This window comes from Ruditapes philippinarum, unplaced genomic scaffold (genome assembly GCF_026571515.1).
Source record: "Ruditapes philippinarum isolate M1 unplaced genomic scaffold, ASM2657151v2 ctg1961_1_1_1_1, whole genome shotgun sequence".
In the NCBI taxonomy this organism is placed as follows: domain Eukaryota; kingdom Metazoa; phylum Mollusca; class Bivalvia; order Venerida; family Veneridae; genus Ruditapes; species Ruditapes philippinarum.
In genome coordinates this window covers 119060-132293 of record NW_026858357.1, presented here as the reverse complement: position 1 = coordinate 132293, position 13234 = coordinate 119060, and the positions used below count along the sequence as shown (strand labels likewise).

The 13234-nt window shown below is 34.9% G+C and overlaps 2 protein-coding genes across 3 annotated transcripts; one reads left to right on the top strand and one right to left on the bottom strand.

The window, feature by feature from the left end:
- Positions 1-1818: 1818 nt before the first annotated feature.
- On the top strand, positions 1819-9979 carry LOC132752939 (sulfotransferase 1A1-like). Its single transcript, XM_060743354.1, has 6 exons — positions 1819-1972; positions 2717-2829; positions 7663-7989; positions 8423-8523; positions 8981-9158; positions 9778-9979. The coding sequence occupies exons 1-6, from the start codon at positions 1860-1862 to the stop codon at positions 9888-9890; spliced, it is 945 nt and encodes a 314-aa protein (XP_060599337.1). The 5' UTR covers positions 1819-1859; the 3' UTR covers positions 9891-9979.
- LOC132752940 (E3 ubiquitin-protein ligase TRIM33-like) lies at positions 3190-5733 on the bottom strand. Of its 2 annotated transcripts, none has more exons than XM_060743356.1 (2): positions 4924-5733; positions 3190-4599 (listed from the first exon to the last, which is right to left on the bottom strand). In XM_060743356.1, exons 1-2 carry the CDS (start codon positions 5304-5306, stop codon positions 4314-4316), a joined length of 669 nt encoding a protein of 222 aa, XP_060599339.1. In that variant the 5' UTR covers positions 5307-5733; the 3' UTR covers positions 3190-4313. The 2 variants fall into 2 exon arrangements, with proteins under 2 accessions (XP_060599339.1, XP_060599338.1); XM_060743355.1 differs by having other exon boundaries at positions 4924-5732.
- Positions 9980-13234: the final 3255 nt, after the last annotated feature.

The following is a 13234-nucleotide window of genomic DNA, read 5'->3' as shown; positions in this document are numbered from 1 at the left end:
TCTTCATGAAGGTGCAGCATACTCCAGAATCCGCCCGATTCCTTTAAAAATATCAGTAACACGCAGTGCAAGCTATAGCATTTTCAGAAATGACAAATAAAGTGTCTGTCATACGTTTAGATTTTTCACAAAATTTATCTGAAATTTCTTACTTGTTTGGCGCCAACTGTCAAAGCTTGATTTTTAACTTTTTCACCTCCATTCGGAGAGTCAGAAATACATACAAAGCTACCAAAATGCTTAGTTTCGGGTAAAAACCCAAAAATATATCTCATTTCCTACACACAAACAAGAAAGAATTACAATGACAGAGAAATATCAGAAGTTATCAGTACCTTCAAAACACCATGTCTGAGTTATTAAAAAATTTGACCGGGGCCATCATACGAATATGTCCCCTGCCCCCTAATACATGTAATATTTATATGTTGTGTGTATTGGATCGAACTGGTGTAAATGTATGTGTGCATATTTATACAACTATAATTATCATTATCTATAAGTGCATTATGACACGCGCGACTCCAGAAGGGGGAGGGGCGGTGGTGTAAGGCGGACATGACCCTATGGGATTTGACACGTATGTCGAACGCCTATTAAAGTTGGATTAGCGAAAATCAGAAAAAAATCTAGTAATAAAAAACAAAAACAAAAAAACAGGAAAATTTTGACTTTTGTCCCACATCTCTAGAGATAAGCAAAATATCCTGCCTTAATGTTTGTTACCCATTATCGAAAGTTTGCGACCCATCTGATAAAATCCAGGATCCGCGCCTGTTTTATGTAACCATAAACTGATAAAATGGTGTGTTACTAATTCTCGTGATGAAAATATGACCTACATATATTAACATTTGTGTAAACTCTTTATCACGTGTGGTATTTGACAGTGGTAATGTCGATTTAACCAGGTAAATGATATTTTGTTTTAAAAATACATGCAGTTCATTGTTTTTCCTTGTTTGTTTGTAACGTTTTGATCAAAATCAGGGGAGAGGCGTGGTATATAGAATATATTTCACTTATACATGAGGAGACTTAAGTCATTAAAGGCAATTCAAAGGGGAGGCGTGGATTATAGAAAATATTTCAGGCCTAAGTCATTAAATTCAAATCAAAGGGACGGCGTAGCATATAGAATATATTTCACTTAAACATGAGTAGGCATAAGTCATTAAATGCAATTCAAAGGGGAGGCGTGGATTATAGAATATATTTCAGGCCTAAGTCATTAAATTCAAATCAAAGGAGAGGCGTGGATTATAGAATATATTTCACTTATACATGAGAAGGCCTAAGTCATTAAAGGCAATTCAAAGGGGAGGCGTGGATTATAGAATATATTTCAGGCCTAAGTCATTAAATTCAAATCAAAGGAGAGGCGTGGATTATAGAATATATTTCACTTAAACATGAGAAGGCCTAAGTCATTAAAGGCAATTCAAAGGGGAGGCGTTGATTATAGAATATATTTCAGGCCTAAGTCATTAAATTCAAATCAAAGGAGAGGCGTGGATTATAGAATATATTTCACTTAAACATGAGAAGGCCTAAGTCATTAAAGGCAATTCAAAGGGGAGGCGTGGATTATAGAATATATTTCAGGCCTAAGTCATTAAATTCAAATCAAAGGAGAGGCGTGGATTATAGAATATATTTCATCTAAACATAAGCAGGCCTAAGTCATTAAATTCAAATCAAAGGAGAGGCGTGATATATAGAATATATTTTCACTTATACACGAGTAGGCCTAAGTCATTAAATGCAAATCAAAGGAGAGGCTTGGTATATAGAATATATTTCACTTATACATGTGTAGGCCTAAGTCTTTAAAGGCTTGGTTGGTTCCATCTTGGATAATGACAACGAATTTTCATTTCAGAATACAAATAGTAAGAATGGCCAATATCACAATTGAAACATCTGATGGAAGAAAAGGCGAATTTATAACGGCAAATGGCTTAGTTTATTCGTATGTATTTCATTGCTTAATTGTAAGCTTAGTGGGTGCCTTAAAAAGTAGTTCTTTGAGATAGCTAGCTATAAAGTGAGCCCATTGGCACCAGAGCTTCAAGTTACTGTCAGTTAATAATTTGGTTTTATAAATACAAATGATGACATAAAATAGTAAAATCACCAAAACAACGTTCCCGCTTTTTGTTCCTTTCTATAAATCTATTGTACCGAGATAGACAAGAACAAAAACTTTATTTTGCGGTTTGTATATAAAAGACAACATTGAAGTAAAATGACTTTTATGGTTAAAAAGATTGTAGGAAATGGAAAAGACATTGAAGCTCTGGTGCCAGTGGGCGAGCCCAGTAAATTTTAACCAGGCCATACTTTGATACATCCATAGAGAACAACCAAGCTGCCGACCGTGTCTGTTTGCTAAATTTAGTATCATTAAATTATTTAAATGTACATAAAGAATCAACAAGTTAAAACTCAAAACATACGTGTATCAACTATCCAAATATCAAGCTAACGATAGATTGATGAATTGAATACCGCTGAAACGCTGTTGGTTGGAGGGGGAGGGGCGTGGTTTGAGAGATGATGTAATCTACATTATCTCTCATTTTACTAACTATCTGTGTTGTTGTCAACGCTCTCTATGGATTTCCCTTCCCCGCAGTTTCAAAATGTCCTAGATTCTATTCTACAAAAAAATAATGGATGACACAATCCTGATTATATCTATATTTATACACAGGAAGGAACAGAGAAAGCATTTCAAGGATGGAGATTTGAAATCTCACATTGAACGTATGCGAGACTTGACAATACGACCAGACGATGTATTCTTAGCAACGTATCCAAAGTCAGGTAAGTAACGCAGAGTCTGATATATTTCCTTTTTCTCGTATACATTGTACATGTCTTAGCAACGTACCTAAAGTCAGGTAAGTAACGCAAAGTCTTCTATTTTTCATCTCTCTAAATCTACACTGTGTTTATGTCTCAATAACAAAATCAGGCATAACAAATAATCATTTACTTCAAAATCTGAATTCCAGACAACGCGTCATATTTCACTACTATTGAAATGATTGTCGTTAGTAAGCGTTCTAAGTATCTTATCATTATCCAGGAAAACTTGCATATACAATTTTGTAAGAAAATGTATTATGAGTCAAAAAACATAGACAAATTTAATTTGTTTAGAGACATTCACCCTGAATGCTATGGGGACAAAGAATAACTTTATTTTTCTTTGTCAAAGAGATGCTTTACCTTCGTCTACCTATGTTCAGTAGGTAAGAGCATAAATTTTGATTTTGCGGGAATCACGCATCGTGTATATAAGCTGTAATCTCATCTTATCAAAGAACAGACTGTGAATGTTCTTGACCCCATTTTGTTGACTTAGCAGTACTTTTGATAACTGTGCCTCGTTATTTAGCAGCATTATGTTATGTGAACTCCAGCCGCCGAGAAACAGCTGGTTCCCGTGTCCAGCACAAACTGCAAGTGGATTATTCATGTGCTTATGTGTAAATATCTTTGAAACATCGCCATTTTCGTCCATTATGAGTAAGCCGTTATGACAGTCAGTGACGTAAAGCCGGGAACCATATATTGCAATGTGTCCCAGCTGAGAAAAATGCTGATCACACCGGAAGCTTTGAAGTTCACCGGAAATGCTGTAGACAGCGATGTGACTCTTGGTGTCTTTGTCTGTTTTCCATTCACCACATGCAACATATATTAGCCCGTTTGCGTACGCAATACCACGACATTGTGATTGAGTGTGAAAAGAAGAAGTCAGATGCACTTCATTTTCGGCTGAAACACAATGCACTTCTTTCAGTTTCGGAAACGAGATGGCGACGGTTGTAGAATCAATGGCACACATACCAAAGGGTTGGCCAGGCAGCTCGATGCGTTGTACGATGTTATAATCCTCATCTAAATGCATTAGACTTTCATTTTGCCAATCACAAAGTAACTTCGAACCATCTTCAAGGGAACATATTCCACTGTAAGTGGGCAAAGATTTTTCTGCGATCGACTTGATTGAAACAACATTTATTAGTTCCCCGTTACATTCAGGTATGTTATCAACTATTTCACCAAACATTGCCAAATCAAGAAGCCTATTTACTTCTCTGTTTGGTAGAAAGTAAATGTTCCTACCAGTTTTAGTCTCAATAAGTTTCGCAACTTTTTCTGATTCTTCAATGCATTTATTCGCTATTCTCGTTTGTACAAACAACGAAGCGACATTGTCTGTTTCACTCAACTTCTCCAAGTTTTCTTTCTGGTGTTTAATCTGTGCTATGACGTCATCCAAATCGTTTACATCAGTATCAATAACAGCTTTCCATTGTGTACTTCTCCTGTTCAATTGCCATTATTAATGTATTCTCAAGATTACTAAAGTGCTTCTCGACTCGTTTCTTCATATACTTTACTTCTTCGATTATATCTTTCTTCGAACATTCGAATATTTCGCTGTGTTTAAGTCTTGCTAGCTTTAGTTTCGCAGTATTCATTCGGCATACATCAAGTTTATCAAATATGTCCTTAAAATTATGTTTGTCGTCTGCGAAATTCTTGACGACGTTTGGCAAATACACCATTCCCTTACACCCGCTGTAAGTAAAATGAAAATAATAACACAGTGGACACAATGAGCAAAATCTAACACCTACAGTAATGTTTTGAAAATATGGGAACGAACAAGAGCTACTTTAGCTACATTCTCTACACACGATGAGATAATAGCAGTTGTAAATGGACATGTATTTCTAAGAAAATTAACAGTGTCTTGTTTTTTTTTCCACTGTTTTCACATAGAAAGTCAAGTATAAATTCACGATTATAGTCCTACATGTACTTTATTCTTTTCACTGAATAGGTAGGTTATCGAATGAGGGTTGCCAAGTTATAAGTTGAAAAGAATTAGTCTAGAAATACCTGTGATAAATGACTGCGCATGCAGCACAACAAACTTCCTCATGGATCTCACAGTACATGTCAAGAAGTTTTCCGATATGGGCGTCACATGTCTGCACTGGTATGACGTCACTCGGTACAACGTCACTTGGTACGACGTTACTCTTGTATCGTTTTGCTTCAGTTTTATCCACGACGCGATGATTTTTCATCAAGCCAAACCTATTGTGCTGCTTTATACAGTTTTCGCATAAATAATTCTTACAGTCCACACAATATTTCTTCGCTTGTATATTTCGCTTTTCTTTTGTACACGGTGTACACGTAAAATCATAGTACTCGTCAGAAGCGCTAAGATTCTCTTCGAGAAGTTTATCCTCCGTTAGTTGGCTTGCTGTATCCATTGTCAAAATGAGTACTGTAACTGGCCGACAATATTTATTTCAGCAGGATCATCATTTCTAATTTCCTGTTTATCGGAAATGTCCACTTCAAACTATGAGTGGATTAATGATTCGGCAATCATCTTGTCTACATACACTTAACAAATCTTATAAGTGTGCACCATTTATGTCCTTATAACTTTCTCGTTTATCAATACATTTCTACAAAATGTTGCGTTCTGACTATTGCCTGCATTTCCACACTTTTCCCGTGTTCAGGCATGTCAATTTTAACTATGAGGTGCGTTCAACCATGAACGAACGAAATTCACAAAATGCACGAAAAATTGTGAGAATGGGTGAAATAAAATTGCACATGATATTCTCGGATACGACAGAGATCGACATATCAGAAAAACACCACATGGGTAGATTATCTATACAACAGCGTTGCATAGCCCTAGGATTGGTCAACGCTTGTGTACACCAAACAGAGGTTGGTAACAACATTTATTTGTTTAAATGATTATTTTAATTCCTTTGCATTATAAAAGCCGAATATCATTTAAATTCAGTTTCTACCTAAGACGAACATAAATGTACTGTACTACATGTCTGTTTCATTTGAAGGTTGCGCCTCGAATGGGTGTACACCGAAATACTTTAAAAAGGCTAATCATTGAGTACAGAGCAACTTCATCGTTGGTAACCTTCCTCACCGATACAACGGTATGCAACATCGATGTGACGATGCTACAAGGCTGTAATACACAGTCAGGGTGGGCACATACGGTATCAAGACATCATTTTGCAACATCGACTTTTGACATGCATTCACATATTTTAGAAATTAAATCTTAAATTTGTATCTTGAATGAAAAATACTTAATAAAAATGATAACATGTCTCTTTTCTGTATTTAATGAAAATTTCAGCATGATCGGGCAAATATTGATACACCTATGAAACCATTTATAAATGCACACTTATAAGATTTGTTAAGTGTATAAATAATATCGTTTAGATAACAAGTAGACATGTACCATAGCAATGGATCTAAACAATTAAATTCCAAGTTTTCAGACAGAACAAAATAAAACGCCTTAGTTTAGTTTATACTAATTTATTTTAGTTCGATTGTGTTGGAAGCTTATAGCTTATTTAAACACTCTCGAATCCGTTCCTGGAACCAGCCAGTAACAAAGCAATTAAACAAAGGCTCAAGGAAACAACGGCTTGCCCCTGACCGGGTTTGAACCCACGCGGTCATTAATCCGATTACTATATTTCGACGCGTTAACCGCTAGGCTTCGTCGCCACTCTAGAATTCAACAGATCCTCGTCCGTCGATACATTATAGATAGAACGGGATTGAAAGTTTTAGAAAATTATCAATGCAATCAATCGTTATATTTTAACAAATTGCATTTAGCAGTAAGCCTTATTTCCTGTGAATTAAGTATCAAATAAAATTTGTCAAGAGCGGCGCAGCGTACGGTCATATCAATTGCGCACATAGATAAACTAACACTTTGTAATAGAATATAATAATATAATATAATGTTACATAATTGTTATGATTAAATTATTAAAGATGGTTTTATTTGGTTGATATATGATATAACATTATTACAAACGCATAATAAATTAAAAGTTAAGCTTTTGTTGTTGTTGTTTGGCTTTACTTTGTACCAACACTGTGCTGGTCAAACGGCGACTTCCCAACTTTACTGTACTTTACAATACCTCCATGACCTCAGGTGTCTCTCCGTTGTAAGTTCAGGTACGATTTGGCACCCGAGTTTCGTAAGCTAGCTGGATAGCATCATCACGTGGCAGAATCCAAAGTCCCTGGCACGATTTGAACGTACAACAATTGGTTACACAAAGTGTATTTACAAACCACTAATCTCTGTTGTTTTTTTAAAGATCTGTTAGTAGTTTTTGTTGGAGTTGCGGGTATCAAACTCGCGACTCCTAGACTTGAAGACATACATGACTACCGCGTGACCGTGTGCTGCGCTCTCAATTCGTTAAATACTTATAATTATGCTTCACTATACAGTCAAACCTGTGGTTAAGACCACCTTCGAATAAAACCACCCTGTCAATAAAAACCATTCTATGACAAACCTTCATTAATATAAATACAACAAATTCAATACAATAAACTCCGAATAAAGACCACTTGTATATAAAGGCCATGTATGGTTTCTCCTTTGGATATCTTTTATTCACAGGTTTATCTGTACAGAATTATCGTTGTGTACCTTAACTAATGACCATTATCACTTCTGTCCAAGTTTTATTAACTTGAATATTATTAAGCAGGTTATAAATTTCAAATGCCATTTAAGGAAAACCCGTGCATTTACAGGTACACACTGGGTATGGGAGATACTTATGATGTTACGAGGAGGGAAGGCCGAGTACGAGACAAACCCAAAAGAAGCAGTCTTTCTAGATTTTAAAGACGTAGATGTCATAGATAAAGTGACGTCACCGAGAGTTTTGAATTGTCACTGGCCGTGTAAACTTATTCCCAAGGGAATTTTTGAGAAAAAGATCAAAATAGTTCACGTGCAAAGAAATCCGAAAGATATGGCAGTGTCTTTATTTCATCACCATCATAGTTTAGGAGGAAGGCCGTTTACAGAAAGTTTTCAGGATTATCTACCCATGGTTCTAGGGAAGTATGGAATTTGTAAGTACAGATTTAGTTACACACGTCAATTAGTAAAACGAACATATTACATAATGTTCAAAACTTTGGTATCATATGACATGTAATTTCAATGCAATTAAATTCAAGCATGCCTCAATATTTGAAAAATGTCCTCACTTTCCGTTCTTATTAATATCAAATAAGCGCTGGAATGATTGGGAGCAAGGAAAAGCAAACGTGTTAATCGAACGCTTGAAACATGAGAAATACGGACAATTGCGGACATAGTCGACTTCAAATGAATTATTGATATACTTTTTGAGTTGAACTTTTGGGACATACTTTTACCCCATTTTTTCTTAGAACATAGGCATTTCAAACACTGTCCCCTTGTACGATAAAAACGTTTAAAAGTGCGACCGTTGATAAGACGGGGCCCTGGACTTTATCTAAGCATGCTCTTTCCTTCCAGACCAGTTTTATCCATGGTTTAAATACATCAAGGAGTGGGAGCGTTTTACAAAAGCAAACCCTGAACAAATATTAAACCTTTACTACGAGGACATCAAAGAGGTACAGTAAAACCTTCAAAAAACAGCCACTCTTTTACCCGGCTGTATCTTTTGTCCAGGTTGATCATTGTTAATAATAATTGTTATGTTTACATTTAAATGAGGAAAAAAGATGAATGGCAGGAAATAGAGTTAAAAAACCACTATCATTTACTTTAAGGTTGCATATTGCATTTAAAAGTAATTTAGAGAGAAGTACGGTATTTGCAGGCATTATTCAATATAATAGGAATTTAGTAGCCCGATATCTTTTTTTTTCTTCCATCGTCATTGCAAAAATAAACTTTGTCCTTTAAGCTGATAAAAACAGTCAAATGAAAATGGTTGCCCGTAAACCGTTACAGTATTCATTTCAAGTATTCATTGCGGCTTTAATTTTTCGAACAAAATATTTTTCGTCTTCAGAATTTCCTTTGTCATTCAAAATCATTTCCTAATGTTGTTTTAAACGTCTTCAGAACCCTGTCAGAGAAATTAGGAAAATAGATGAGTTTCTTGGAACCAATCGTTCTAGTGACTTAATTCAACAGATTGCGCATGCGTGCCACTTCGATAACCTGAAACAAGCTGACCTTGACATTAAAGTTAAGGAAGGAATAACGAATCACAGGAAACCTTCAATGATGTACAGAAAAGGTTCGTAACTTAACTTATAATTTTTAAAACTTTTTCTGAAGAATATAACATTTTATTGATATCAGTATAATTCAATTACTTCTTTCAGAAATATGTAGATCTACTTTATAGGTATACTTCACAATGACGTTTTGTTTGTTTGGTTTTACGTCGCACAACATAAGTTAGGTCATATGGCGACGAATCAGAAAAAAAAAAGATTTTGGCTAACCTCGAGCGTTCAAACTTAAAGCAACACCAGGGGTTAAGAGATGTATAGACTCCAGTAATTTGAACTCATTTATTCGCCACTTACGATCACGCAAGGATAAACGATTGCTGTAATTCTGATGTCTTAACACTTAAACAAATATTGGACTGCTAAACATCGCCAGTTTCCACGCAGTGATCTTCGGTATGGTATTGATCAAGGGAAGTAACCGCTGCGGGGAGCGGGGAACAAACTCCAACGCAGTTGTCTCCCTTCGCTTCGCTAATCGAGTGATTACGAGTACTGATAAGGGGAGATCACTGCGTACGAGATTGGGAGTTTGAAACTACAAGTGACTGTGTAATGATTTATTTTCAAATGCCATTGTAATGAGTGAAACATTAATCGGGTTATTTTCTATCATTACAGGGCAGGTTGGTGACTGGAAGAATAATTTTACAGTTGCCCAAAATGCTGACATGGATGAATGGTTACAGGATAATTTCGTAGAAACAGACATTAAATTCAGATATACCATCTAACATTACATATCATACTGTGTAATAACAAAGATGTAGATAACTCATGTATTCCTATGTCTCTGGTAATAATAAAGTATTCTTAAATCATGTTTGCAGCAACAATTATTCTTAGCGTATAAAAAACATAAAAACACTAAGCAATTTAAACATTTAATTTCTTAACAAACACTAAAAACAAAGCAACAATAAATTGGGCACAACAATATTTTTTTTTCTTCAATCAATTACATAAGTCACATGTATTCATGTCGACAAGTAACAATATACTTACATACATTATACATACATCTTGTTCAATAGTCAATATATCTAATTTAACTTATTCCTACCTACTCGGAAAATTGTATCATAACTTATATGTACAGATCAATTTAACTACATGAAGGGTTTTAAAAAATAAATTGTCAGCACCTGTATTTCCTATACAAGTGATATTAAGTCTCCTTGAACTTCCCCACAGTGTATTATGGTTGCCTAGCAGGGACAGGACCCGTTAGTGCCCTAAGAATTATAACACAACTACTGGCCACGCCCCTGCTACAAAAACATACAACATATACAACTTTGTGGTAATTAACATGATCGAAAAACGAAAACCTTTAAAGGTCCACTTCTTGGTAAAATTATATTGCAGACTTGGTGTGATTTGATTCACACATTCATGAATTGATTCACACATTCAGCATACAATAACACCTATACTTACCCTTAAATAACAAATGATAATGCCCTGTACCCTTCACCTGCAGAAATTCTGTAATGGAATAGCCGGGTTAAACTTGGAACATTCCATGAACCATACAAAGTACAAGGGGTTACACTATCAAAACACATGTACAATAAATTGAGCCACTTACAGTAAACAGCCTGATCAGAAAGAACAGGTGAGCATTTTATGAATATTCCTAAGTTTAGCATATCGTGGTAGATTTACATTAGTTGCGTTCCACTAAACAGACCATGAAATATACGCCAGCAATAAGTGAGCTTAACTTCATGTTTAAACTTACGCCAATGCGTAAATAAGTTTAGTGAAGCCCGAATAAATACATAAGTTCAGCTTATGTTAAGTTACGTTCAAACTCGAGTAACGATATCATAAGTACATTAGTGAAACGCACCACTGCAATGCAAGCTGGCCTGGCTCTATACTGGTCACAATAGCTAGTCACGTTCAGTTCCAGCGAGGTAACCACTTATCAATATGATTATAACATAACATCTATAAAAAATGCCATACCTAATCTGACTATAATCCTGTTTCTATTTTGTGGTGCAAAATGTTACAAAACTGTTTTAATTTACACTCAGGAAAAACTGTTCTGTCCCAAACAATTTGACATCCACAGTGCTGGATTTTTTTATGCCTGTATGTGAATAAATATCCAGCTACTGATAAAAACACCACTGGTATCAAAAAATAAATTCATCCATAATTAGAAAAACATGACATGAAACCAAATGGCTAACGGAGAAATACATGTATGAAATATAAGGATTAAATTCATAACTACCAAAGTGACTTTCAACACTTAGCCACTGAGTAATATGAAATATACAGAAATTATCAAAATTTATCAAAATCCCAGGAATGTAGAAGAGTTGCCATTTGATTTGCATTAATGAACACATTGATGTGATGTCTATTTACAAAGAAACTAAAAGAAACAAGCCATTTTAACATAATTTTTGATTTGTGACACCTCTTTTTTTGTTAATTTGGGTTTTAAAAATTATCCTAAACACCGACAAAGTATTTTTGACTCCATTTGACAAGCAATTTTCAGCCCCTTTCACTTGGTAAAGGAAAGACCTCAGGTTTTTTGCCCTTCCAGCCGCAATAATTTCAAGCCAAAGGAAAACCCCGAGCCACTAATTTTACTTAAATCACCGAAACGTTTCATAAGCTTACCTGCAAGCAATTACTTTTTCCTCACCCCTTGAAAGTAAATCAAAGACTCAACCCCGTGGGTCCCTGGGGACCCAATCAACCCACAGAACGAGTTTAATCGGGCCAAAATTGTGATTTGAAAGATCAAACCGACCCTATAACCAAAACTCGGCGCCAAACGGATGCAGCCCATTTGACCTCTAAATCACCTTGACATGCCAGTTTTAACAAAATATTTGATCTTGTAGTAATCTTTACTTATGGATGAATTTGACCTTGCAAGGTGAGTTTTTGTATGACCTTTACATGTGATCTTGACCTTTAGATAATAAGCCAAGTAATGTCATTTTTAAAGTGACATTAGCCTAGGAAGTAAATTGTCTTTTGATTAAACCTTAAACCCAACCCCTCGCAAAAAGTAACCATGGTCTCTAGACCTACTCAAGTGAACCATTGCTTAATGCAACATGACACCTGTCCATTGCAAAATTTGTAAAAATTTATTACTAAGTTTAGGTTAGCCCCAAAATATATATATTCAGTTCTTACAACATACATGAATATTTTTTAAGATTTCATAAGAAACAATTATCCCATCATGTTTAATAAGCCAAATTCCTTTGAAAATACAGTACACATTAATATTAAAATATATTTTTAAAGGAACTCCACTGAAGGCCAGAGGTCTAAAAACATAAAAATTGAAATTCTGAAAAATATCAAAAGAACCACTTCAAATGGAAAATTCGACAAGGATAACAAAGAAATGTACTCAAAATTATACTGAAAAACAATTTTCTTGGTGTGCAATTTTTAGCGCGCCAATCTGAGTGAAAAGCATTGCAACGCTTTTCATTTTTGTGTCATTTTTCACAATAAAAATGATTTTTCTTGAAAAAAAAACAGGGTGAGGGAATTAGCTGAAGATTTGCCAGAGCTACATCAAATAGTACACAAATCTCGATGAAATATATCTGATCCTGGCATGTTAAACAAAAAAAACAAACAAAAAAACTCAGTGGAAGTCCCTTTAAACAAAACAAACTACATGTCTGTTGGCAATCCATTTATAGGTGGCATAAACTTGACCATTTTTGCTGCCATAGTTTAAACTTCATTGACCAAATACCTGAATTAAAGAATAATAATTAATATCAAAGTTCTACAAGAAAATAGACATAAATATTTTTAACAAACTTAACAGCTGACTTTTCTATACTTTATTTTTTCTGGCTAAGATTTTGGCATTTAAATCAATTCATTTCCCTGAAATTAATATTCTGTAAGACAAAAAAATACCCTTTTATTGTAACCAAAATTAAACTACAACCTGATTTTCAACAGTGAAACAAATGGATCTTTTACACTTGTACTTTATCAATGAAACGATTAAATGATAAAGGGAAGTAACTGTGTTGCAAAATTTTGCAACATATTGGGTAGGTAATGTCCT

Bases quoted from the DNA above. Each gene is read 5' to 3' on its own strand.
- LOC132752940 (XM_060743355.1), bottom strand. From the start codon at position 4,084: ATGTTTGGTGAAATAGTTGATAACATACCTGAATGTAACGGGGAACTA.
- LOC132752939 (XM_060743354.1), top strand. From the start codon at position 1,860: ATGACAACGAATTTTCATTTCAGAATACAAATAGTAAGAATGGCCAAT. The intron at 1,973-2,716 runs GTATGTATTTCA...ATTTATACACAG, and splicing joins GCAAATGGCTTAGTTTATTC to GAAGGAACAGAGAAAGCATT. The intron at 2,830-7,662 runs GTAAGTAACGCA...GTGCATTTACAG, and splicing joins AGCAACGTATCCAAAGTCAG to GTACACACTGGGTATGGGAG.